At 49.6% G+C, this 23,555-nt stretch overlaps 1 protein-coding gene across 1 annotated transcript in view; it reads right to left on the reverse strand.

Annotated features, from left to right (window-relative positions):
* Positions 1-23,555, reverse strand: part of LOC309564464 (uncharacterized protein) — a gene marked incomplete at both ends in the record, with an annotated part of 826,241 nt that overhangs the window by 133,390 nt on the left and 669,296 nt on the right. The window contains 1 exon segment of the mRNA XM_082269094.1: positions 12,620-13,229. Within this exon segment, the coding sequence (XP_082125220.1) occupies positions 12,620-13,229 (610 nt within the window).

The raw sequence follows: 23,555 nt of genomic DNA on the forward strand, positions 1-23,555 counted from the left end.
TCGGAAATGCGTTGCATTCCAGTGACGTCTTCTGTTCTACGCCAATAAGCCACCCGCGCCTCAATCTGAGTGTAAATCCGTCGTACGGCCAGCTTCCTAACGGTGACCAGCGAGGTGAACCCTGCATGGCGCTGCCAGCGAACGTTTTTTACATCCACGGATGACCCTTGGGACAGCTTTACTATTATGAAGTGCCTGTTTTATCTCCAAACATGTGAGTTGCCAATTATATACTATACAATAAATCAGTTTTAAAGTCTACACTTAGAGCCGCCCTCCCTCTTATTTATACCAGCAGCCTTGCAGGAATATGGCTTCTGTTCCTGTATTGATGGCAGCCCTAAGTTATTGGCCTATTTAGTGCACTCCACCAAGTATATGGACTTCTTTATGGACATTTACCATGAGATTTGTAGCAACTGCGTCTTACTTTTTTTTAAATCTTTGTTTCCACCAACCTTGTAACATTGAGGGATGGTGTGACCTTCATGTGAGGAATCCCGGGAATACAGAGGACGGGGACATCTCTCTGGTGGGTTTCTGTAGCTGGGTGACTCCTCCATGGTGTCCTGATACAGATCTTTGCGTTCCTTTAGAAACTCTGACTCCTCCATCACCCCATCCTCATCATCCTCCTCTTTTATCTCTTCTTTAACCTCAAATTTAGAATCTCTCAGGTTTCCACTCTGAATATATAATAAAAATGACATCAATGGTAACAATGCAGATAATGTACAGATCCTAATGATACTATCAGTGATCGTTCCTCATCTACCTGATGATGGTGGGGGATGGTGTGATCTTCCTGTGTGGAATCCCGGGAATACAGAGGACGGGGACATCTCTCTGGTGGGTTCCCATTACTGGATCCATCTGTAGGAAACACACACACTGACTGAATACATTGTTTCTATGTGTTTATCAGATGATGGGGGATCTAGGTGGATCCTCCGTACTGCTCTCTCCTTTACAATAAAGTCTCCTCTTACCCGGTGATGTGAGGGGCGGCTGATTCTCCATCATGACGTCCTTCCCAGCACCGCTCACCTCTCCTGTCAGCAACTCGATGATCTCTCTGGTAACTTCTCAAATATTCTTTTTATTTCTCTATTCTATCAGGGAGGGAGGTGGAGGCAATGTGATGGTCATATGATCTCCACACTTCACAGGAGGAAAACTCTAGATTTGCACGCAAAGAGAAAAATTAAATGACATTCCCAGAATCCTCCTCACCTCACCGGTCAGGTCTGTGTTTTAATAATAGACATAATAGTGATGTCATGTGACCTCCCAGAATCCTCCCACCTCTCCTAAACTGAAAGATGAACTTTTTCTGTGGGCTTTGTCAGGACACATCATATTTCTGTGATCTCCGTGTACTCCGGAGACTTTACTGATCACATTTCAGGAAAAATATCTGAGACTGGGATCATTATCCCAGTCTTGGTCTCAGCAAGACTGGGGCCAATACCTTGGCAAACACCGGGGGAGTAGAGGGCAGAAGGAAGGGCAGCACTACAAACTAATAATCTGCATCCCAGACGGCAAAGTGTAGGGTACACTGATGTCCCTTGCAGATGGGAAAGTACAGGTAAAATGTTCTTAATGTCTACAGATGCCAAAAAAGAAAAATTCCCTTGGTGAAGGAAAGCCATCACTTAACGAATGGATTTCCGCTTGAACTTGTCGACCTGCACAAAGGCATTCAAGGCCTTGAGATCCAGGATCGGGTGAACAGAGTTCACCTTGGGGACTTCAAACAGATTGGATAAAATCCCCAGAACTGCCCTGATTTGGGCACCAGGACAATCATCCCTCAAAAGGAACAGATCCTGCACAGCCCCATACAAGGCTCACAGACAGTGAAAGCTGAAAGCACCTATCAGGCTGAAAATAATGAAATTCTAATTGATAGCCTAAGAGAATGATTTTGCTGTCCAACTTGTTGGGAATGAGGGAAGTCCACATGCCCAGAAACCAGTGGAGGGGACCACCCACCACCACCCTGTGAGGTGGGGACAAATCCATGGACTTAGAAGGCTACTAGAACCAGGGGCATTTGGCGCCACCTATGGGTGGCCTGAAAGGTTTGGGGCCCTTAGTTGAGGGCCTAGGGGAACGATAAATCCGCTTGTTAGCCTGAGAAGCTTGGTCCAGCCTTCTAGCGTGGTTCCATTCTGATCTTGGTCTGAGGGAGAAAGGTACTCTCTTCACCAATAAAATACCATCCAGTGCAGCCCCCAAACAGCCGGTCTCCCTGGAAGGGCAGGTCTGCCAAGGCTGTGTTGGAAGTCTGGTCACCTGACAAAGTTGAGCCAAAGGACCCGCCTAGAATCACAGATGAAACGGAAAGGGTGGGGAGAGGAGGGGCTACATCACAGGACGGGTCACAAATTAATTTCAGCCCCTGGACCAACTGGTCTGCAAGTTCCACAAGTGCTTGAGGCATCTGGCTGGAAGTCCAGGCTTGTCGCAAAACCTTTTCCTCATTCGGACAGCATCTGGAACAACAGGACCATGGTCACACAGGCTGGAGCGCCAAACCTGCCCTGGCTATCGCCTCCGGATCTGCGGGGTGCTTAGAGGAGGTAAGTTCCTCCACTGGGATCACCATCGCCTTATGGAGCCAGAAGATAGATGGATCCACCACCAGTGGAATAGTCCACTTCTTTAGAAGGGCCTTCGCAAGGGGTAGCATACCACAATTTGCCTAGGGAGTTAAAAGGGACGCCTCAGGCAACCCCCATCCTGCAAACAAGTATGTTAAAGTATGTGCAGTAAACGAGACTCTGCAACCCTATCCGGCTGTTGGGCACTAGGAGACCAGTACCCCAGCAGCAGATGCATCCGCTGAAGCCTCCAAAAGGTAATAGCCCATCGGTCCCCAATGCCTCCTACAGAGGATCCACCTCACAGCGAGTGCAGCTATTACTGTAACAGAGGGCGACTGCCCATAGCCTAAATGGCAGCACTGTAGCCCACCCAGTAGGCCGCAAAGTTGTGGCCTAAATTTGTGTCCAGCCCGATCGTGTGGTGCATTCCCACCCGTGGGCGGGCCCAGTTGGAAACGCAGAACCAGGCTTCAGCCTCCAGCAAGTATTAGCTCAAGTATTAGCTCACCCACCAAACCCTCACGTTCCCCCCTCTCCGCAGGAAGCCCACCCACCGACAGCCATGACAGGATTCAACAGGGCAGACCTCGTCACCCCCCACACCTGCAGCCACTACTGAACCACCAAGAGATGTTCACCCATCGAGAGACCCAGGAAAACCTCACGTCTCAGGGGGGTGGAGAGGAGAGGGGAGAAAAAAGATCACCACAAGGTCAGGAGGGAAGCCCACAGGACTGACCACCCCAGAGAGATAGAAGGGGGGCAATGCCATTTCTACCTTCCAATCCAGCCAAGCATGCAGGTAAGGCTTCCATGACAGATCCTCCGCTCAACTAAAGTAGGGGGACTGTCGGCCAAGGGTTTCACTGTGACACAGACTATAGACGCCTGGTCATATGTGTCTCCATGAGACGTTTAACTCGTTCCCAGCCCCGGTATGCAAGGCATAATCATAGCCGAACAAGCTTGAAGCTAGTGGTCTCCCCTCCTTGCTGGTCAGACTGGGGTAACCGCTGGATCTAGATTATCCAGCCCATCTTCCAGCACGTTAGTGGGAATCCAATATAATCATAGCTATAAAAGTCAAATATTCCATTAGTATAGACCCGGGGTCCTCAATAGGCGGACTCCGGGCCGCCTCCGGACCCATACGGACTTAAATCTGGACCGCCAAAGCGGTCTCCTTCCTTCTGTCATCAGCGGGGGGGCAGAATGGAGAGGATCGGAGTGGCTGTGTCTTACACTGGCAGCGCTGCATTATTACAAAAAGCCGAGTTCTTCTGCTTACCCGGCGGCGAGGATGTCTTACAAAGTCCCGCCTCCTGGGCCGGCTCTTACCTATGATAGACAGAACACTGGTGACGTCTATCATAGGAGCCGGTGTCCAGGAGGCGGGACTTTGTATGACAGCCTCTCCGTCGGGTAAGCAGAAGAACTCGGCTTTTTGTAATCATGCAGCGCTGCCAGTATAAGACACAGCCACTCCGATCCTCTCCATTCTGCCCCCCCCCCCCCCTCGCTGATGACTTGACTTTTTATAATCATGCGTTGCTCTAATCCGCACTGGTCACTCTTCATTAATGGGGGCATGGGTCACTGGTCACTCTTCATTAATGGGGGCATGGGTCACTGGTCAATCTGCATTAATGGGGGCATTGGTCACTCTTCATTAATAGGGGCACGCACATGGTAGCTCTGCATTAATGGGGGTACGCACACTGGCCACTCTTCATTAATGGGGGCACGCACATGGTAGCTCTGCATTAATGGGGGTACGCACACTGGCCACTCTTCATTAATGGGGGCAAGTTTTGGGGAATGCCTTTTTTTGTTGTTGGCGTTCTGTATTTGGAATTTGACGGTCACTTTTCCGGACCTCGGACTGAATGGAAAATTTGTAAGTGGACCTTTTAAGTTTACATTTGAGTACCCCTGGCATAGACTGATGAAGTGGGAAGGTGATTAGTGGGAAAGGTGACAAATCTCCAAAATGAAGAGAATATTCCGGCCCCGTAGATGGGGGAATGTTCTAACCCTGAAGGGGTTAATCTAGGTATCCACACTATATATGTGTGTATCATCGCCTGCGGGAGATAAAAGACGTCACAAAGTGCAGGTAAACGTTTTTGAGGTCTACAGATACCCAAAAAGAAAAATCCCCCTAGTAAAGGGAGGCCACCACCGAATAAATGGATTTCAGCTTAAACTTGTGGACACAAAGGCATTCAGGGCCTTGAGATCCAGGATCGGGCTAACATCATTTGTCTTCGGGACTGCAAACAGATTGGTTAAAATCCTCAGAACCGCCCTGACTCGGGCATCAGGACAATCACCCTGCAAAGGAACAGATCCTGCACAGCCTGTTACAGGGTCCACAGACAGTCTGGCCAAAGCCGCAGATTGGAGGGAAAGCACCTATCTGGCAGAAAGGAATGAAATTCTAATTCATAGTCTAAGAGATTGATTTTGTAGACCAACTTGTCGGGAAAGAGGGGAGTCCACGTGCCTAGAAACCAGCCGAGGGAACCCCCCCACCACCACCACCCCGGGGAGTAAAAGCAAATCTTCAGGCTGAGGAGGACTGGACTTAGAGGTCTTCTGGAGCCAGGGGCGTTTGGCCTGAGAGCTTTGGAGCCCTTAGTTGGGGGCCCAGGGGAATGAGAAATCCGCTTGTTTGCCAAGAAGCTTGGTCTAGTCTTCTAATGCGGCTCCTTTCCCTTCTTGTTCTGAGGGAGAAAGTGATCATGATAATACCATGATAAAAAGGGATAATACCATCCAGCATAGCCCCAAAAAGGCGGTCTCCCTGGAAGGGCAGGTATGCCAAGGCTATGTTGGAAGATTGGTCAGCTGACCAACAGTTGAGCCAAAGGACCCACCTTGAACCACTGCCGAAAACTGAAAGTGTGGGAAAAAGTGGGGCCACGTCACAGGACGCGTAACAAACTAACTTAAGCCCCTGGACCAACCTGCCTGTAAGTTCCACATACATCTGAGGCATCTGACTGGGAGTCAAGGCCTTTGCATATTCAGACAGTGTCTGGGACACCAACGTTGTGGCCACACAGGCTGGAGTGCAGATCCTGTGCTGGCTATCGCCTTTGCCTCCGGATCTGTGGAGTGCTTAGAGAAGGTAGATTCCTCCACTGGGATCACCATGGCCTTATGGAGCCACAAGATAGGTGGATCTACCACCGGTGGAATAGTCCACTTCTTTAGGGGGGCCTCCTCAAGGGGTAGCATACTGGGATTTGCCTAGGGAGTTAAAACAGACGCCTCAGACAACCCCCATCCTGCATACAAGAATGTCAAAATATGTGGGGTAAGGGAGACTTTGCAGCCCGATCCGGCTGTTGGGCAGCAGGAAACCAAAACCCCCTGTGGAAGCTAGCAAAGGTGGGTCCCATGGGTCTCCTATGCCTCCGATAGAGGAACATATGTCCCTGGTCCCAACAGGCCAGGAGGGGGTGCAATTACCACCCAGGCAGTAAATCCCTAACCAAGCACCCCCGGCTGCCTCTAACCATCCGGGACCTCGCCAACCCCACACCTGCAGCCACTCCCGGATCTCCAGGAGATGTTTACCAATCAGGGGACCCAGGTAGGATATGCGATCCCCAGCACCCCAGGCAAACCCCACACCTCAGGGAGAAAGGGGGGAGGAGGTGAGAAAACAGACCACCGCAGGACCAACCACCCCAGGGAGTACCTCCCAAGCGATGGAAGGGGGGCAATGCCATTTCTACTTACCAATCCAGCGGAGTGTGCAGGTAAGGCTCCCATGACAGATTCTCCTCTCAACTGAAGTTAGGGGGTTGTCGGCCAAGGGATTCACTGTGACACAGACTACAGTAGCCCGGTCATATATGTCCCCACGAGACGTTTAACTCTCTGACTGCCTTGGTCCGTGGGGCATAATCGCGGCCGACTGAGCGCAGAGCTAGCTGTCTGCGTGAGCATGCTGGTCAGACTGGGGTAACCACTGGATCTAGATTATCCAGCCCGTCACCCAGCACGTTAGTGGGAATCCAATATAATCATAGCTATAAAATCGTTACTATAGGCTGATGAGGTGAGAAGGTGATTGGTGGGAAAGGTGACACATCTCCAAAATTAAGAGAATGTGTCCGCCCTGTTAGTAGGGAAATGTTCTGACCCTGAAGGGGTTAATCTAGGTTTCCACACTATATATGTGTGTATCATCATCTGCTGGAGATAAAAGAGGTCACAGTGACTATGGAGGAAGAGGACGGATATGACGGGGGGGGGGGGGTTACTGGGTGTAAATAGAAAATAAGATCTTATTACCTTCTCAGCTGCCACTCCCAGCGATGTCGCCTTGCTACTTCCTCCCGACTCTCCGCTCACTTCGAATTTATACCTGACATCATTTCCTGTCTTCCATAGAGACTTCCTTTCTGGGTAGAAGTGAGATTACCACCTTGTGGAGCTCAGAGGAACTGCAGCCCCCGAGAAACATCTCGTAGTGTGAACACGGCCTTGTGCTGTGTGTGTATGTACTGTATATCCTTATAGATGGGTCATCTCCACTCCCACCAAGGGGGCGGGGTTGCCCAATATGTGAAAAATGTCTGGTCAATTTATAAAAATCTGTTATGGGTATAAAATGTTCGTAATAATACTGTATTCTGTATGCACAGTGTTTGCAACGTATATAGCGCTGCTCATCTGAGTAGGAGGGAGGGACTACTGATGAGTGAAATACCCTGCAGTGATGCAGCGGAAGTTGCTCCGCCTCCTTAGCCAATCAGCGCGGCACTGTAACCTAAGGTGACCACATTTTTTTAAATGAAATCCGGGGACAATTTTTTTTTTTTTTTATTGGCAAATGGTAAACTATTTTATAAGCATGTTTTCCTCAAATTCTATGTGCAATGTCCAGCAATGCAGCCTCACCCGTGCCCAGCAATGCAGCCTCACCAGTGCCGATCTATGCAGCCTGACCAGTGCCCAGCAATGCAGCCTCACCAGTGCCGATCTCTGCAGCCTCACCAGTGCCGATCTCTGCAGCCTCACCAGTGCCGATCTATGCAGCCTCACCAGTGCCGATCTATGCAGCCTGACCAGTGCCCAGCAATGCAGCCTCACCAGTGCCGATCTATGCAGCCTCACCAGTGCCAATCTATGCAGCCTCACCAGTGCCGATCTATGCACCCTAACCAGTGCCGATCTCTGCAGCCTCACCAGTGCCGATCTCTGCAGCCTCACCAGTGCCGATCTATGCAGCCTCACCAGTGCCGATCTATGCAGCCTCACCAGTGCCCAGCAATGCAGCCTCACCAGTGCGGATCTATGCAGCCTCATCAGTGCCCAGCAATGCAGCCTGAGCAGTGCCAATCTATGCAGCCTCACCAGTGCCGATCTATGCAGCCTCACCAGTGCCCAGCAATGCAACCTCACCAGTGCTGATCTATGCAGCCTCACCAGTGCCGATCTATGCAGCCTCACCAGTGCCAAGCAATGCAGCATCACCAGGAGAGACGCCGGCGAACATTACTTGTTCGCGTTCGCAGCGGCGGGCGAACATATATGATGTTCGGACCGCCCCCTATTTGTCATCATTAAGCAAACTTTGACCCTGTACCTCACAGTCAGCAGACACATTCCAGCCAATCAGCATATCCTCCCTCCCACCTCCTATAAAAAAGCAAGGACAGCATCCATCTTAGATTCATTCTGAAGCTGCAGCATTAGTTAGAGCAGGGAGAGTGCTGCTGCTGCTTAATTAATAGCTAGGCAAGTGTTCTGTGTCCACTCCAGTCCTCAAAGACCCATCTGCTGTAAGGACAGCATCCTGACAGCCCCCGAAAAAGCCCATTTTAGGGCTGGTACATCAGTCTGCTTTATATATATATATATATATATATATATATATATATATATATATATATATATTGCAGTTGCCTGCCCATGTGTGAGAGGCCACAGGCCCACAGACTGTACTGTGTGCACACCACTCATATAGGGTGGCACAGTGCATTGCACGGCGCACGCGCAGTGCCCCAAATTGGAAGTAAGAGGACCGACCAACCATCTTTTTCCATCTCCCGGTTCCTAAAATCTATTCTATAAACCGGCCCCTGATAGGGGGCAAAACAGAGATTAAACTGGTAAGAACAGATTTTTTTAATTAAAAAAAAAAAAAGAGGACAGCCTCTGCGGAGCTGGGTATTTTTTGGCCGCGTTACTGAACGCTCATGCACAATGGCTGTAGGCTCATGCGTCCTTTTATGGAGGTAACAAACCTGGTCAGTCAAACCAAAGGCAACATCATCGACCTCATCCCATATGCGTTTTTTCCTGGAGCGTGCCCTGCGAAGAGTGCTGGATCAGGCCGTAGATGAGCATGAAGAGGAAGAGTTGTGGTCACCATCACCACCAGAAGCAGCCTTGTCGTCGTTGATTGCTGGACCTGCGGCAACGCAGAGAGAGGAGTCTGAAGAAGAGAAGTCAGAGGAGGAAGGTGGCTTTGAGGAGGTGGAAGACCAACCACAGCAGGCGTCCCAGGGGGCTTGTTGTCACCTTTCAGGGACCCTTGGTGTTGTACGTGGCTGGGTGGAGGAAGAGACCTTCAATGACGTCAGTGAGGACAAGGAACGGGACATGGCTAGCTTGGTATCCAACCTTTTGCAATTGGGGAGTTTGCGGTTGTGCAAATGGACTGTTTGCGGTTGTTTGCGGTGCGTTAAACGGGGAGTTTGGTCTGTCACTGTGAAGCGGGCGTAACCCTTACACTACCTGATCGATACAACATCATACCTGATCGTAAACACACACTGGATGTTTTAAAGCACGTTATTCCAAACAATTTAGGAATGTTAGGTGATTTATGCCCTTTATGGATTTAAACCCAACTCTTCGTCAACTACGTAATTTTTCATGGGAGTTTTGCCATGGATCCCCCTCCGGCATGCCACAGTCCAGGTGTTAGTCCCCTTGAAACAACTTTTCCATCACTATTGTGGCCAGAAAGAGTCCCTGTAGGTTTTAAAATTCGCCTGCCTATTGAAGTCTATGGCAGTTCATTCCGTTTGCGAATATTTGCGCAAATTCACGCTCGCAAACGGAAAATTTTATGTTCGCGACATCTCTAATCACCAGTGCCAAGCAATGCAGCCTCACCAGTGCCGATCTATGCAGCCTCCCCAGTGCCCAGCAATACAGCCTCACCAGTGCCCAGCAGTGCAGTCTCACCAGTGCCCAGCAATGCAGCCTCACCAGTGCAGGGGATCAGAAAAAAGACAGGAACAGGAGAGCCTGCCGGATCATCACACAGGCTGGCATCGCCCGCTGCGTCAGCTTTAATTTGAATCGTCGGGTGCCCGCCGTCACACAGGTACAGCCTCCTGGTTTGGCTCCTACCTATGATAGACAGCACACATGTCCCGGCATTGGACAAGTGTGCTATGAGAAATCAGACAGCACACTTGTCCAATGCCGGGACGTGTGCTGTCTATCATAGGTAGGAGCCAAACCAGGAGGCGGGACTTTGGGTGATGGCGGGAGCCCAGCGATCCAAATTAAAGCTGACACAGCGGGGGACGCCAGCCTGACACTCCCCATTGTGTGGCACTGGGGCGGACTGCCCCCTCCCCCCATAGGTATGCCACTGGTTTTGGCACCCCCCTCTGCCTCAGCACCAGCCCACAATCAGCCCTGCACCTAGCGCCGTCCCTACAATCCGGAGACAAAACCGTGTCATGATACAAGAGAATGTCAGAGACTGCAGACATAGTACAGGAGATGGTCAGAGACTGCAGACATAGTACAGGAGATGGTCAGAGACTGCAGACATAGTACAGGAGATGGTCAGAGACTGCAGATATGGTACAGGAGACGGTCAGAGACTGCAGACATGGTACAGGAGACGGTCAGAGATTGCAGACATGATACAGGAGATGATCAGAGACTGCAGACATGATACAGGAGACGGTCAGAGACTGCAGACATGATACAGGAGACGGTCAGAGACTGCAGACATGGTACAGGAGAAAGTCAGAGACTGCAGACATAGTACAGTAGATGGTCAGAGACTGCAGACATGGTACAGGAGAAAGTCAGAGAATGCAGACATAGTACAGGAGACGGTCAGAAATTGCAGAATTAGTACAGGAGATGTTCAGAGACTGCAGACATAGTACAGGAGACGGTCATAGATTGCAGACATGATACAGGAGACGGTCAGAGACTGCAGACATGGTACAGGAGACGGATAGAGACTGCAGACATGGTACAGGAGATGGTCAGAGATTTCAGAAATAGTACAGTAGATGGTCAGAGATTGCAGACATGGTACAGGAGACGGTCAGAGACTGCAGACATGGTACAGGAGACGGTCAGAGACTGCAGACATGATACAGGAGACGGCCAGCAGGTAAGTATGATATCTTTCTTTATTTCACAGAAAATAATAATAATACCCTTTAGTATCACTTTAACAAATCATTGGGGAGTCTTTTGGCAGAAACTTAGGCCCCAATGTGATAGGCACACACAGTACACAGACTGGAGGTACAGCAGAGATGGGGGATGGGCCACTTCTATGCACTCACCCCTCACTTACATTAAACATGGCAGGCTGGTCTCTTACCCCTCCCCCCTCCCCTCGCAGCTCATTTCCTGAAGCAGACTCTGGATGTGATGATGATGTTAGCGCTGAGCGGCACTACACCCGCCCATCGGGGAGGTGACAGAGATACAAATCCCGAGGAAGGGCGGAGAGCGCGGGGGGGGGGGGGGGGGGGGCGGCACATTGATGTTCTGCATCGCCCACCTCCTGAGGCAACACCATCCAATGAGAGGGGAACAGCGCCGGACGCAGCCAGGTCAACGGTGCATGTTAATCCAGCAATGACATTTCTGTGGGGGGAGGGGGTGGGGGAGGAGCCAGGATGACGTCACGCACAACCGCGATTATTCTGGGTTTCGCATCGTAACCGAATCGGAAAAGGCTGCATAGCGATGCGCCGATAATTTTAAACACCCCCAGTGACAACGTGAGTACATTGATCAGATTGTAGATTCAGTCCATAGCGGCCTATGAAGAGAATCCTCAGCTCCATCTAGTGGCCATAATCCAGTATTTGTCCCAAAATACCTCAATTAAATAAAAGGCGAAATAACACATTATGGCCACTAGATGGAGTTGATGATTATAGGAAATCACACATTTTTTTTAAAAACAGACCTCTTAATGTTTTTGGAATTTTCCCACACAAAATGTACTCAGCCAATGAAAGGTAAGGACTCCATTTTTATTTTTCTCCTGCTATCAATGGCCAACACGGGACAACACTTCATCCATGTCTGTGGTGATCTCTGATCTGCTTATGAAGTGTTTCTTACATGATGAAGATCAGCCATGGAGTATATCTGAGGTGTATATCAGGGTGTGCTTCTTCCCCACATGTCCACCAACATTCATATACAAGACATTTCCCGCACTCAAGGCACTAATACACCTCCAGGGTTGTGTGGGACCCCTGATGTACAGGAAGACAGGACTTCAGTGAGGAACATTTCCCTCACTCAGGACAGGAATATGGCTTCTCCCCCGTGTGCAATCTCTGATGTTTGTTAAAACTGGCCTTATATGAAAAACATTTCCCGCACTCAGGACAGTAATACGATTTCTCACCAGTGTGAGATCTCTGATGTGTGGAAACAGCGGACTTCGTTGAAAAACATTTCCCACACTCAGGACAGGAGTACGGCTTCTCACCAGTGTGAGATCTCTGATGTATATAAAGATATGACTTCTTTGAAAAACATTTCCCGCACTCAGGACAGGAATATGGCTTCTCACCAGTGTGAGATATCCGATGTTTGGAAAGATTGGACTTCAGTGTAAAACATTTCCCGCACTCAGGACAGGAATACGGCTTCTCACCAGTGTGAGTTATCCGATGTGTGGAAAGACTGGACTTCACTGTAAAACATTTCCCGCACTCAGGACAGGAATACGGCTTCTCGCCAGTGTGCACTCTCTGATGTTTGGAAAGATATGACTTCTGTAAAAAACATTTCCCGCACTCAGGACAGGAATACGGCTTCTCACCCGTGTGAGATCTCTGATGTTTGGAAAGAGCGGACTTCTCTGAAAAACATTTCCCGCACTCAGGACAGGAATACGGCTTCTCACCCGTGTGAGATCTCTGATGTGTGGAAAGAGCGGACGTCTTTGAAAAACATTTCCCGCACTCAGGACAGGAATACGGCTTCTCGCCAGAGTGCACTCTCTGATGTGTGGAAAGAGCGGACTTATCTGAAAAACATTTCCCACACTCAGGACAGGAATACGGCTTCTCACCAGTGTGCAATCTCCGATGTGTGGAAAGAGCTGACGTCTGTGAAAAACATTTCCCGCACTCAGGACAGGAATACGGCTTCTCACCAGTGTGAGATCTCTGATGTGTGGAAAGATCAGACTTCTGTGTAAAACATTTCCCGCACTCAAGGCAGGAAAAAGGATTCTCTCCTGTGTGAAATCGCTGATGTGTGTAAAGATTGGCCTTCACTGAAAAACATTTCCCGCACTCAGGACAGGAATACGGCTTCTCACCTGTGTGACTCCTTTTATGTACACGAAGATTTGATCTATCACGGAAACATTTCCCACACTCAGTACACGGAAATCTCTTATCTGTTGGAAGGACGGCACCGTCCCTCACAGTCTGAGGTTCCTCAGGATAAGAGGGATACGATGGTCCGGCACCGTCCCTCACAGTCTGAGGTTCCTCAGGATAAGAGGAATACGATGGTCCGGCACTGTCCCTCACAGTCTGAGGTTCCTCAGGATAAGAGGAATACGATGGTCCGGCAGTGTCCCTCACAATCTGAGGTTCCTCAGGATAAGAGGAATACGATGGTCCCGCACCGTCCCTCACAGTCTGAGGTTCCTCAGGATAAGAGGAATACGATGGTCCATCTACACTGTGTGGTCCTGGATGGACATTTGAGGTAGCCGGGTTTTCTCCTGGACTATACTGTGTGATGTCCTCATCTTCTACTTTACAGTCTGGAGACAAAGTGAGACAATCCTCTGAGATTTTCCTCATCTCCCATCCATCTACTAAAATAGAAATACAAAGATTATTACTAGACATCAGCAGATTGGTTCCCCTAAACCAGGACTCCGCCCACATCAGACAGCTTTGTCTCTGAGGATCTTACAATTCCCCCTCAAGGTAACTAGTAAATGGGTCCTCTGATCTCCTACCAGTTCATTTCTTTATTCATGGACCTTAGTCAGAGAGTGAGGAAACAACGAGAACTGTCTTTTATAGGAGTGACAGTGATGAGGGGATTATAGGACGAGTGTCCCCTCCCCCTCTATCACTCATTGCCATCTTCCCAACACAAGAAGTCCCGGACTTCCTTATTTAGTCCATGATTTAGTCATGTATAACAGCGGGGCTGAGCCCCACCAGAGGTCAGAGAGTGAGGATGGGGGAGAACAACCCAGATGAAGACTGGACTGATCCTGAAGACCACCATCATTGGGTTACTGACTCCTCCCTCATTATCACTTTCTGTTTAAGGTTCCAAAGTTGGAGGATGTTATCACATCATTATCACCATGTAAAAGTCTGTCCTCCAATCAGATCATCAGATATAAAATGTCCAGCTGGTAGGAAATGGGAGTAACAAAAGAGAATCCATATTATGTGTATATATAGCAGTGGGTAGAGGGGAGAGAGCAGAAGTCAGGAGTATGTAATGTACAACATAGAGTATATAGTGCAGGGGTCAGGAGTATGTAATGTACAGCATAGAGTATATAGTGCAGGGGTCAGGGGTATGTAATGTACAGCATAGAGTATATAGTGCAGGGGTCAGGAGTATGTAATGTACAGCATAGAGTATATAGTGCAGGGGTCAGGAGTATGTAATGTACAACATAGAGTATATAGTGCAGGGGTCAGGAGTATGTAATGTACAACATAGAGTATATAGTGCAGGGGTCAGGAGTATGTAATGTACAGCATAGAGTATATAGTGCAGGGGTCAGGAGTATGTAATGTACAACATAGAGTATATAGTGCAGGGGTCCGGAGTATTTTATGTACAGCATAGAGTATATAGTGCAGGGGTCAGGACTCATAATATTGGTGTTCAGTAGTCAACTGGCTTACATATATTTAGTGTTAATGACCCACCTGTGCTGATCTCTGTAGGAGTGTCCTCCTCTATAAATGTCCCCGTTATTCCATCCTCCTCCATAGACTGCTGATCATCCCTCACATACGTCTCTTCTACTTCTGATTTAACCTCAAATTCTATATCGATTGGATCTCCACTCTAAACCAAGAAAATTATTATAATCAATAAATATCATCTTCTGTAAAATAATAGAATTTTTGTCTTACTATAAAATCCTTTTCTCTGATGTTCATTGACGGACACAGTTCCAGAATCTTCTAAACCATTGGGACGTCAGCATTGTTAAACATGAGGGGTGGGAAAAAACACAGCAAAAAAATTCCCAAAAGGCTAAACCTAGCCAACCAGATATGGAGCTCAAACAGGAGTGCCTGGAGCTCACCTGAAAACAATACACCCTCAAAGAGGACAAGGTCCTCTCAAACAGCGGCCTGCAAAACCCTGCGGCCAAAAGCAGCATCCGCAGATGCCAGTACATCCACTTTGTAAAATTTTGTAAAAGTATGCACAGACGACCAGTGGCCGCCTTGCAAACCGGTATCACTGATGCCTCATGGCAGAAGGCCCAGAAGGCACTAAGCGCCCACGTAGAATGCGCCTTAACAGGGAACAGAGGAACCTGACTGTTGATGGACTGGGCCTGCACCACCGTCTGTCTTGTCCATCTGGAAATGGTCGCGGCAGACTCGACCAACCACTTGCAAGGTCCATCCTTTAAGGACAAATAGTAAGGCTGATTTCCAAAATGACTCGGTTGCCGCAAGGTACACCATGAGCGCCCGACCCACATCCAGAGTGCAAGGCAATCCCCCTAGGATGTTTACACTTAGGACACAGGGAAGACAACACAATGTCTTCATTCAGATGGAAACCAGAAACAACCTTAGGAAGTGAAGACTGACAAGGGCGAAGCACCACTATCTCTGTGAGCCACCAGGTAAGGTGAACAATAAGACAACACCACCAGCTCCGACACCCTGCATGCAGAAGTAATAGCCACCAGGAAGGCTACCTTCTGGGACAATATAATCAGAGGAAGCTTGCTAATATTTTTGAAAGGCGGTTACTGGAGAACCGACAGCACCAAATTGAGATCCCATGGAGGCAACGGAGACCGAACTGGGGGAGCCAAGTGGTGAACCCCCTGAACAAAGGTGCAAACCAAAGAATGCATAGCCAAAGAACGGTAAAAGAAGACCGCCAAGGCCAAAAACCTGGCCCATGGATGGTACCCAGGGCCAGGTGCTACTTACACCTCGTTTGAGGAATGCCAAAATCTGAGCCACCGAAAGGGAACGGGGATGACCCCCAAGAGACTCATACCACACAATGTACATCTTCCAGGTGCGATGGTAAATCTTCCTAAAGGTAGATTTTTTTAGCCTTTAACAGTGTGGGAATCACCGGTTCAGACAACCCCTAATCCTTCAGCACCTGGCTTTCAACACCCAAGCCGTTAAAGCCAGCGACTGTAAAGCAGGATGGAAGATTGGCCCATGGGCCAATAGATTTCTCTGAGAGGAAGTCTCCAAGAGGCATCGGCGACCGGCCTTACCAGATCAGCGAACCAAGACAGACAAGCCAGTCTGGAGCCACTAGGATGACTTCTGCCTCGATTCTTCACAAAAGACTGGGCAGAAGTATTAGCGGGGGAAAGGCATATATCATATGATACTGGCCCAAATGAACCACCAGTAATCTGTGGCGTCGGCCAGAGGATCCCGAAACCTTGCCTCAATTCTATGTACCTTCCTGTTGAGACCAGAGGCCAACAGCTCCACCGCGGAAGTTCCCCACCAGAGACACAGCTAAACCTTAGAATGCCAGCTACCTACTGAGCTGCCAGGACACTTTGTGCCCCCTTGGTCATTTGACATATGCCACGGCCATAGCATTGTCTCATGGAATCATTACCAGGCACCCCTAAAGGTGATTTGTCCAATGAGCCAGACAAATCTTATCGCACGAAGTTTCAATATATTGATCAGTAGTCTTGACTCCTCCAGAGTCCAGACCCCTTGAGCACATTAGTGCCCAAAACGCCTCCCCACCAAGACAGGCTGCCAACCGTGGAGACCACCGTCCAGTACAGGGGAAGGAAGAATTTGTCCTGTTGAAGCGCCGGAGAGCGAAGCCACCATATCAGGGACCCTCTCGTATGCCGGCTCAACATGATCTGATTCTCTAGAGACTGTGGATTCTTGTCCCACTTGGCAAGAAACTCTCTATGCAGAGTTCTCAAGTGGAACTGTGCAAAGAGAACCGTCTCGAAGGTAGACACCATCAGGCACAGCACCCGCATGTAAGTCCTGAAAAATGACCGTCTGCTGGACAACAGGAGCCAAATCGCATCCAGCAGATTTTGGAGGTTTTTCCCCTGGAAGAAACAGCCTGGCTGAAGCCGAGTCCAGAGTCAGACCCAGATAGTCCAACTTGGTGGACGGAACCAGAACAGATTTGTGGAAGCTCAATTTCCAACTGAACACCTGCAGAGTCCGTACAGTAATTTCCGGGTTGTCCTTTTAAGCAGTCGGAGACGCTGCTTACAGAAAAGAGTGTCTAGGTACCCAGTACCGCAATCCCCGGCTGCCGCTACAATGCCAACACCGGGGCCAACACTTTTGTGAATACCCGAGGAGCTGAGGCGAGACCAAGATCCTTTGTCTTGAGATCCTGAAAGACGAAAAAGGCTGCATATGATCCGAGAAAAAAAAAGGGCCGATGTCTGCGACGAGACTCCTTGCTTCTGGCAACCTGTGATAGAAGAGTTCTCTTCCCCCCTGTAAGACCCTTAATGATATCAAACATATCATGTGCCGAAAGACCACTGCTGTCACGGACAGCCTAGAAACAAAGGGAGCCGCATCCAGAGAGGTATCACAGGCAAACTGCAACCCCTGGACTAACTGGTCCGCCAGCTCCACAAGGGCAGGGGGAAGCTGTTCCTCCTCCAGATCCTGGCGCAAAACTTGCCCACCCTGTTAAAGTCTGGGACACCAATGCTATTTAGTACCGAGCCGGCCACAGTAAACATGTGGTGGACTAAAGTCTCGGCTCTCCTGTCAAAGGGGTCTATGGCTGCAGTAGAAGAGGAATCATCCTCACTAACAGAGCACTCAAGGTGCATGGACGCAGACCCAGTAGGGTCGCTACATACTAAGCTCACCCTGAAACATAACAATCAGGGGAGACTGCCAACTGCGATCCCGCAAGGGGACGCCGACCAAGGGTCCACAAATGGACCACCTATGAGACCCCGCAAAAGATAAGGGGCGTTGCCTTAAGAGCCCACCATAGAGGACATAATAGAACATAGCCCCCCTTAACCACTTAAGCCCCGGAGGATTTGGCTGCTAAACGACCAGGGGGTATTTTGCGATTCGGCACTGCGTGACTTTAACGGACAATTGCGCGGTCGTGCGACGCTGTACCTAAACGAATTTGGCGTCCTTTTTTTCCCACAAACAGAGCTTTCTTTTGGTGGTATTTGATCACCTGTGCGATTTTTTGATCACGCGCTATAAACAAAAAAAGAGCGTCAATTTTGCAAAAATAGCAATATTTTCCCCTTTTTTTTATATGAAATTCCCCCAAAAAAAAATGTAAAAATCAAAATTTTTTAACATTTTCGGCCAATTTGTTTTATGCTACCTATGTTTGGTAAAAAAAAATCGCAAAAAGCGTATTTTGATTGGTTTGCGCAAAAGTTATTGCGTTTACTGACTAAGGGAAAGATTTTTGTCATTTTTGTTGTTTTTTTTTTTTAACGCGTAATGGCGGCGATCTGCGATTTTTTTTGCGGTACTGCGACATTGCGGCGGACAGATCGGACCCTTGACTGACATTTTTGACACTTTTGGGGTTACCAGTGACATTTCTACAGTAATCAGTGCTATATATATGCACTGTTACTGTAAAAATACACTGGTAGTGAAGGGGTTAACTTTATTTGAGAGGGAGGGGCTGTGTGTGTCCCTAGGGGCGTGATTCTAACTGTGATTGGCTGTGGCTTCAGCTGTATGCAGAGTGATCAACGGATCTACATAGTAGATCCATATGATCAGCTCTCATACAGAGGGGAGAATGACAGGTGGCTTGTTTACACAAGCTGCCTGACTTTCTCCCTCTCCCCCGCCGATCGCAGAGTGGCCGGCGGACATCGGGTCCGCCGGTCACACGCGCGGGGGGGTGCGGGAGCGCGCCTCCGGCAGCGCGCGCTCGCTCCCTAGACCCTCACAAGCTAGTGACGTAGCCCTACGTCACTTTGCCTGTGAGGGGCTGACCGCCGACGTAGATCGGCGTGCGGCGGTCGGCAAGTGGTTAAAGGTGGACCGCCCGCCGTAACACGGACACGCAGGCAGACACGCCGTAACCCTGGCTCACACAATAATGGCGGCATGACTGTCACTAAAAATGAAGTGCCACCTGGTTTAAGACAGGTGCCAAGCTGACCATATGGCCCAGCAGGCCGCAAGCCGGCGCCAAACTCAGCCGCATGGCCTAGTAGGCCAGGACACCAGCCCCAGCGGATCCGACCACCCAGGGAAGAAGAGAGGAAGGCGGATGTCCACACGGGAGGCAGTGGCTTCAGCCGTCCTCATCAGAATGGGGGTGCTGCAGGGCAAGAGGCATGCTGGGACTAAGGCTGTGACCAGGTCTATGCACCCTCGTGAGACGATTAACTCGCAGGCCAGCCCCCGTCCAGTGGGGCTATGTCACGGCTGATCTAGTGGGGAGCTGAGGCCTGCACACGCTCAATGGCCGGACTGGGGAGACCTTAAGGATCTAGAATATCCAGCCCCTCACCTAGTCCAGCAGTTGATTGTAATTCTCACAGGAACAGAAAAAATGCTAGGACCAGAAATCCCAGCAAGGAACTAGGTCCTTACTCCTGACTAGGCAGAAGAAACTGAATGCCTATAGCAGAGTGTGGAAGTATACCCCCTGGGACTGCCCCATAGGTTTGGTAAATCTTTTTCCTGCCTCATGTCTTTCTCCTGTATGGGGCAGCATAACCCAATGGCTAAGAAGATTCTGGAGCTGTGTCCTTCAATGAGCGAAAGAGAAATCAGCTTTATTATTGTGACATCACATTCAAGCATTGAAGAAGGAGCGCAGCTGCCGTAATACTTGCAGCACAAATGCTCGGAAACGCGTTGCATTCCAATGATGCCTTTTGTCTTTCGCTGCTGAGCCACCAGCGCCTCAAGCCTCGATCTAAGTGTATATCCACCATATGGCCGGCTTCCTCATAACGGTGACCAGCAAGGTGAACCCTGCATGGCGCTGCCAGTGAACGGACTTTACGTCCACGGATGACCCTTGGGACAGCCTTACTATTATGAAGTGCCTGTTCTTATCTCCAAACATGTGAGTTGCCAATTATATACTATACAATAAATCGGTTTTAAAGTCTACACTTAGAGCCGCCCTCTCTCTTGTTTATACCGGCAGCCTTGCAGGAATATGGCTTCTGTTCCTGTATTGATGGCAGCCCTAAGTTATTGGCCTATTTAGTGCACTCCACCAAGTATATGGACTTCTTTATGGACATTTACCATGAGATTTGTAGCAACTGCGCCTTACTTTTGTTTTAATCTTTGTTTCCACCAACCTTGTAACATTGAGGGATGATGTGACCTTCCTGTGTGGAATCCCGGGAATACAGAGGACGGGGACATCTCTCTGGTGGGTTCCTGGTATTAGGTGACTCCATCATATTCATGTGTCCTTCTGTAAACTCCTCCATCACTCCATCCTCATCATCCTCCTCTTTTATCTCTTCTTTAACCTCAACTTTAGAATCTCTCAGGTTTCCACTCTGAATATATAATAAAAATGACATCAATGGTAACAATGCAGATAATGTACAGATCCTAATGATACTATCAGTGATTGTTCCTCATCTACCTGATGATGGTGGGGGATGGTGTGACCTTCCTGTGTGGAATCCCGGGAATACAGAGGACGGGGACATCTCTCTGGTGGGTTCCCATTACTGGATCCATCTGTAGGAAATACACACACTGACTGAATACATTGTTTCTATGTGTTTATCAGATGATGGGGGATCTAGGTGGAGCCTCCGTACTGCTCTCTCCTTTACAATAAAGTCTCCTCTTACCCGGTGATGTGAGGGGCGGCTGATTCTCCATCATGACGTCCTTCCCAGCACCGCTCACCTCTCCTGTCAGTAACTCGATGATCTCTCTGGTGACTTCTCAAATCTTTTTATTTCTCGATTCTATCAGGGAGGGAGGTGGAGGCAATGTGATGGTCATATGATCTCCAGACTTCACAGCAGGAAAACTCTAGATTTGAACACAAAGAGAAAAAATTAAATGACATTCCCAGAATCCTCCTCACCTCTCCGGTCAGGTCTGTGTTTTGTCAATCCCCATTTCAGACTGAGGTAGAATTTACCCACAAAGGGCCCCCCCACCACTCCAAGGGTTCAAAGCTTGTCGTAAGCAATTCTGGCGTCCGTTCATATAACACAAGACATAAAGTCCCACCTTGCTAGTAAGGATGCCAAGGGTCTTCCACATCCTCAGAGCATCAGAATGGAAAAAGAGCCAGTTGGAGGGACATTGGGAGGAGGAACTGTGAGATCAGTGTGATGTCATAGGATTCTATTACTCTGATTTGAGGGACATTGGGAGGAGGAGCTGTGTGAGGGGAGGGGGGGCTCTTAGAGGTTTCTGGGCACAGAATCGTTTCTCCCAGATGCGTCCCACCTCTCCTAAACTGGAAGATGAACTTTTTATGTGGGCCTTGCCAGGACTCATCATATTCCTGCGATCTCCGTGTACTCCGGAGACTTTACTGATCACATTTTATGATAAATATCTGAGACTGGGAGCATTATGGAAAAACTAGATTTTAACATCCCCCCCCCCCGTCAACATTGTCCTCCTTCACACCCCCAACCACCTCTGCCTCCCTCACACCCCCCCCCCAGCTCTGTCTCCCTCACATCCCCCGCCAGCTCTGTCTCCCTCACATCCCCCCCCCCACAACACTGCCCCCTTTAAACCCCCCCCACTGCCCCTTTCACATACTCCCCACAACATTGTCCTCCTTCACACCCCCCCCGCCAGCTCTGCCTCCCTCACACCCCCCCCCCCAGCACTGCCCCTTCACATCCCTACCACAGCATTGCCCCCTTCACATCCCCCCCACAGCATTGCCCCTTCACATCCCCCCCCAGCTGCCTGCCCCCTTCACATCCCTACCACAGCATTGCCCCCTTCACATCCCCCCACAGCACTGCCCCCTTCACATCCCCCCCCCAGCATTGCCCCATTCACATCCCCCCCCCCACAGCATTGCCCCTTCACATCCCCCCAGCTCTGCCTCCTCACACCCCCCCCCAGCACTGCCAGCTTCACATTCCCCCCCAGCTCTGTCCCCTTCACATCCCCCCCAGCTCTGCATCCTTCACATCACCCCTCAGCACTGCCCCTTTCACATCCCCCCCCACACATTCTCCCCACATCATTGTCCCTCTTCACATCCCCGCACAGCACTGCCCCCTTCACATTCTCCCCACATCATTGTCCCTCTTCACATCCCCCCACAGCACTGCACCCTTTATATGACCCTGCTCCCCATCCTTCACAAGTTCACAGCCATGTCCTTTCCTCCCTGTACTTCATAACTTACACAGAGCAAGGAGAAGGCGGGGGGGGGGGGGGGGGGGGGTGGGGGGGGGCATGGGACAATCCTGGACTGAAGGCACAGCAGCACTGGATGGGGGTGCGGGAGCTGCCAGGTTAGCCTTTCATATTAGCAAGCTGGTGATTGGTTGCTAGGCCCGCCTCCTAGCAGCCAATCACCTCCTGGTAAATTCAGGCAGCTGCCTCAGCGCTGGTCCTGCCCCAAATCCAGAATTGTCCCGCCCGTCTTATAAGATCAAGGTTGGGTGATCTCTGCGGTTTCTGACCTTCCGGGAAATAGCAGGTAGCTGTGGCCATCTAGGATGAGGCCAAACGCCACGGAACCCCAATTTTGTTCTCGCGGAACCTATGGGAAACGCTGGTTTAGACTGATGAGGTGGGAAGGTTATGGGTGGGAAAGGTGACACATCTCCAAAAGGAAGAGAATGTTCTGGCCTCGTAAGTGGGGAAATGTTCTGACCCTGAAGGGGTTAATCTAGGTTTCCACACTATATATGTGTGTATCATCATCTGCTGGAGATAAAAGAGGTCACAGTGACTATGGAGGAAGAGGACGGACATGACGGGGGGGTTACTGGGTGTAAATAGAAAATAAGATCTTATTACCTTCTCAGCTGCCACTCCCAACAAGTCTCCTTTGTACTTTGTAACTCAGGAACTTCCTGTCTGTAGCCGACATCACTTCCTGCCTTCCATAGAGACTTCCTGTCTGGGTAGAAGTGAGATCACCACCTTGTGGAGCTCAGAGGAACTGCAGCCCCGAGAAACGTCTCGTAGTGAGAACACGCCTTGTGCTGTGTGTGTATGTACTGTATATCCTTATAGATGGGTCATCTCACTCCCACCAAGGGGGCGGCGGTTGCCCAATATGTGAAAAATGTAATGGACAGTTTATAAAATGTCTGTAATAATACTGTATTCTGTATGCACAGTGTAGCAACCAATAGCGCTTCTCAGTAGGAGGGAGGGACTACTGATGGGTCAAATACCCTGCACCGATGTAGCGGAAGTTGCTCCACCTCATTAGCCAATCAGCACGGCACTTTAACCCGCCCCTTCCCCAGCCCACCACATTTGACTG

The sequence above is a fragment of the Pelophylax lessonae genome, assembly GCF_965119305.1.
Source record: "Pelophylax lessonae genome assembly, chromosome: 9".
Taxonomy (NCBI): domain Eukaryota; kingdom Metazoa; phylum Chordata; class Amphibia; order Anura; family Ranidae; genus Pelophylax; species Pelophylax lessonae.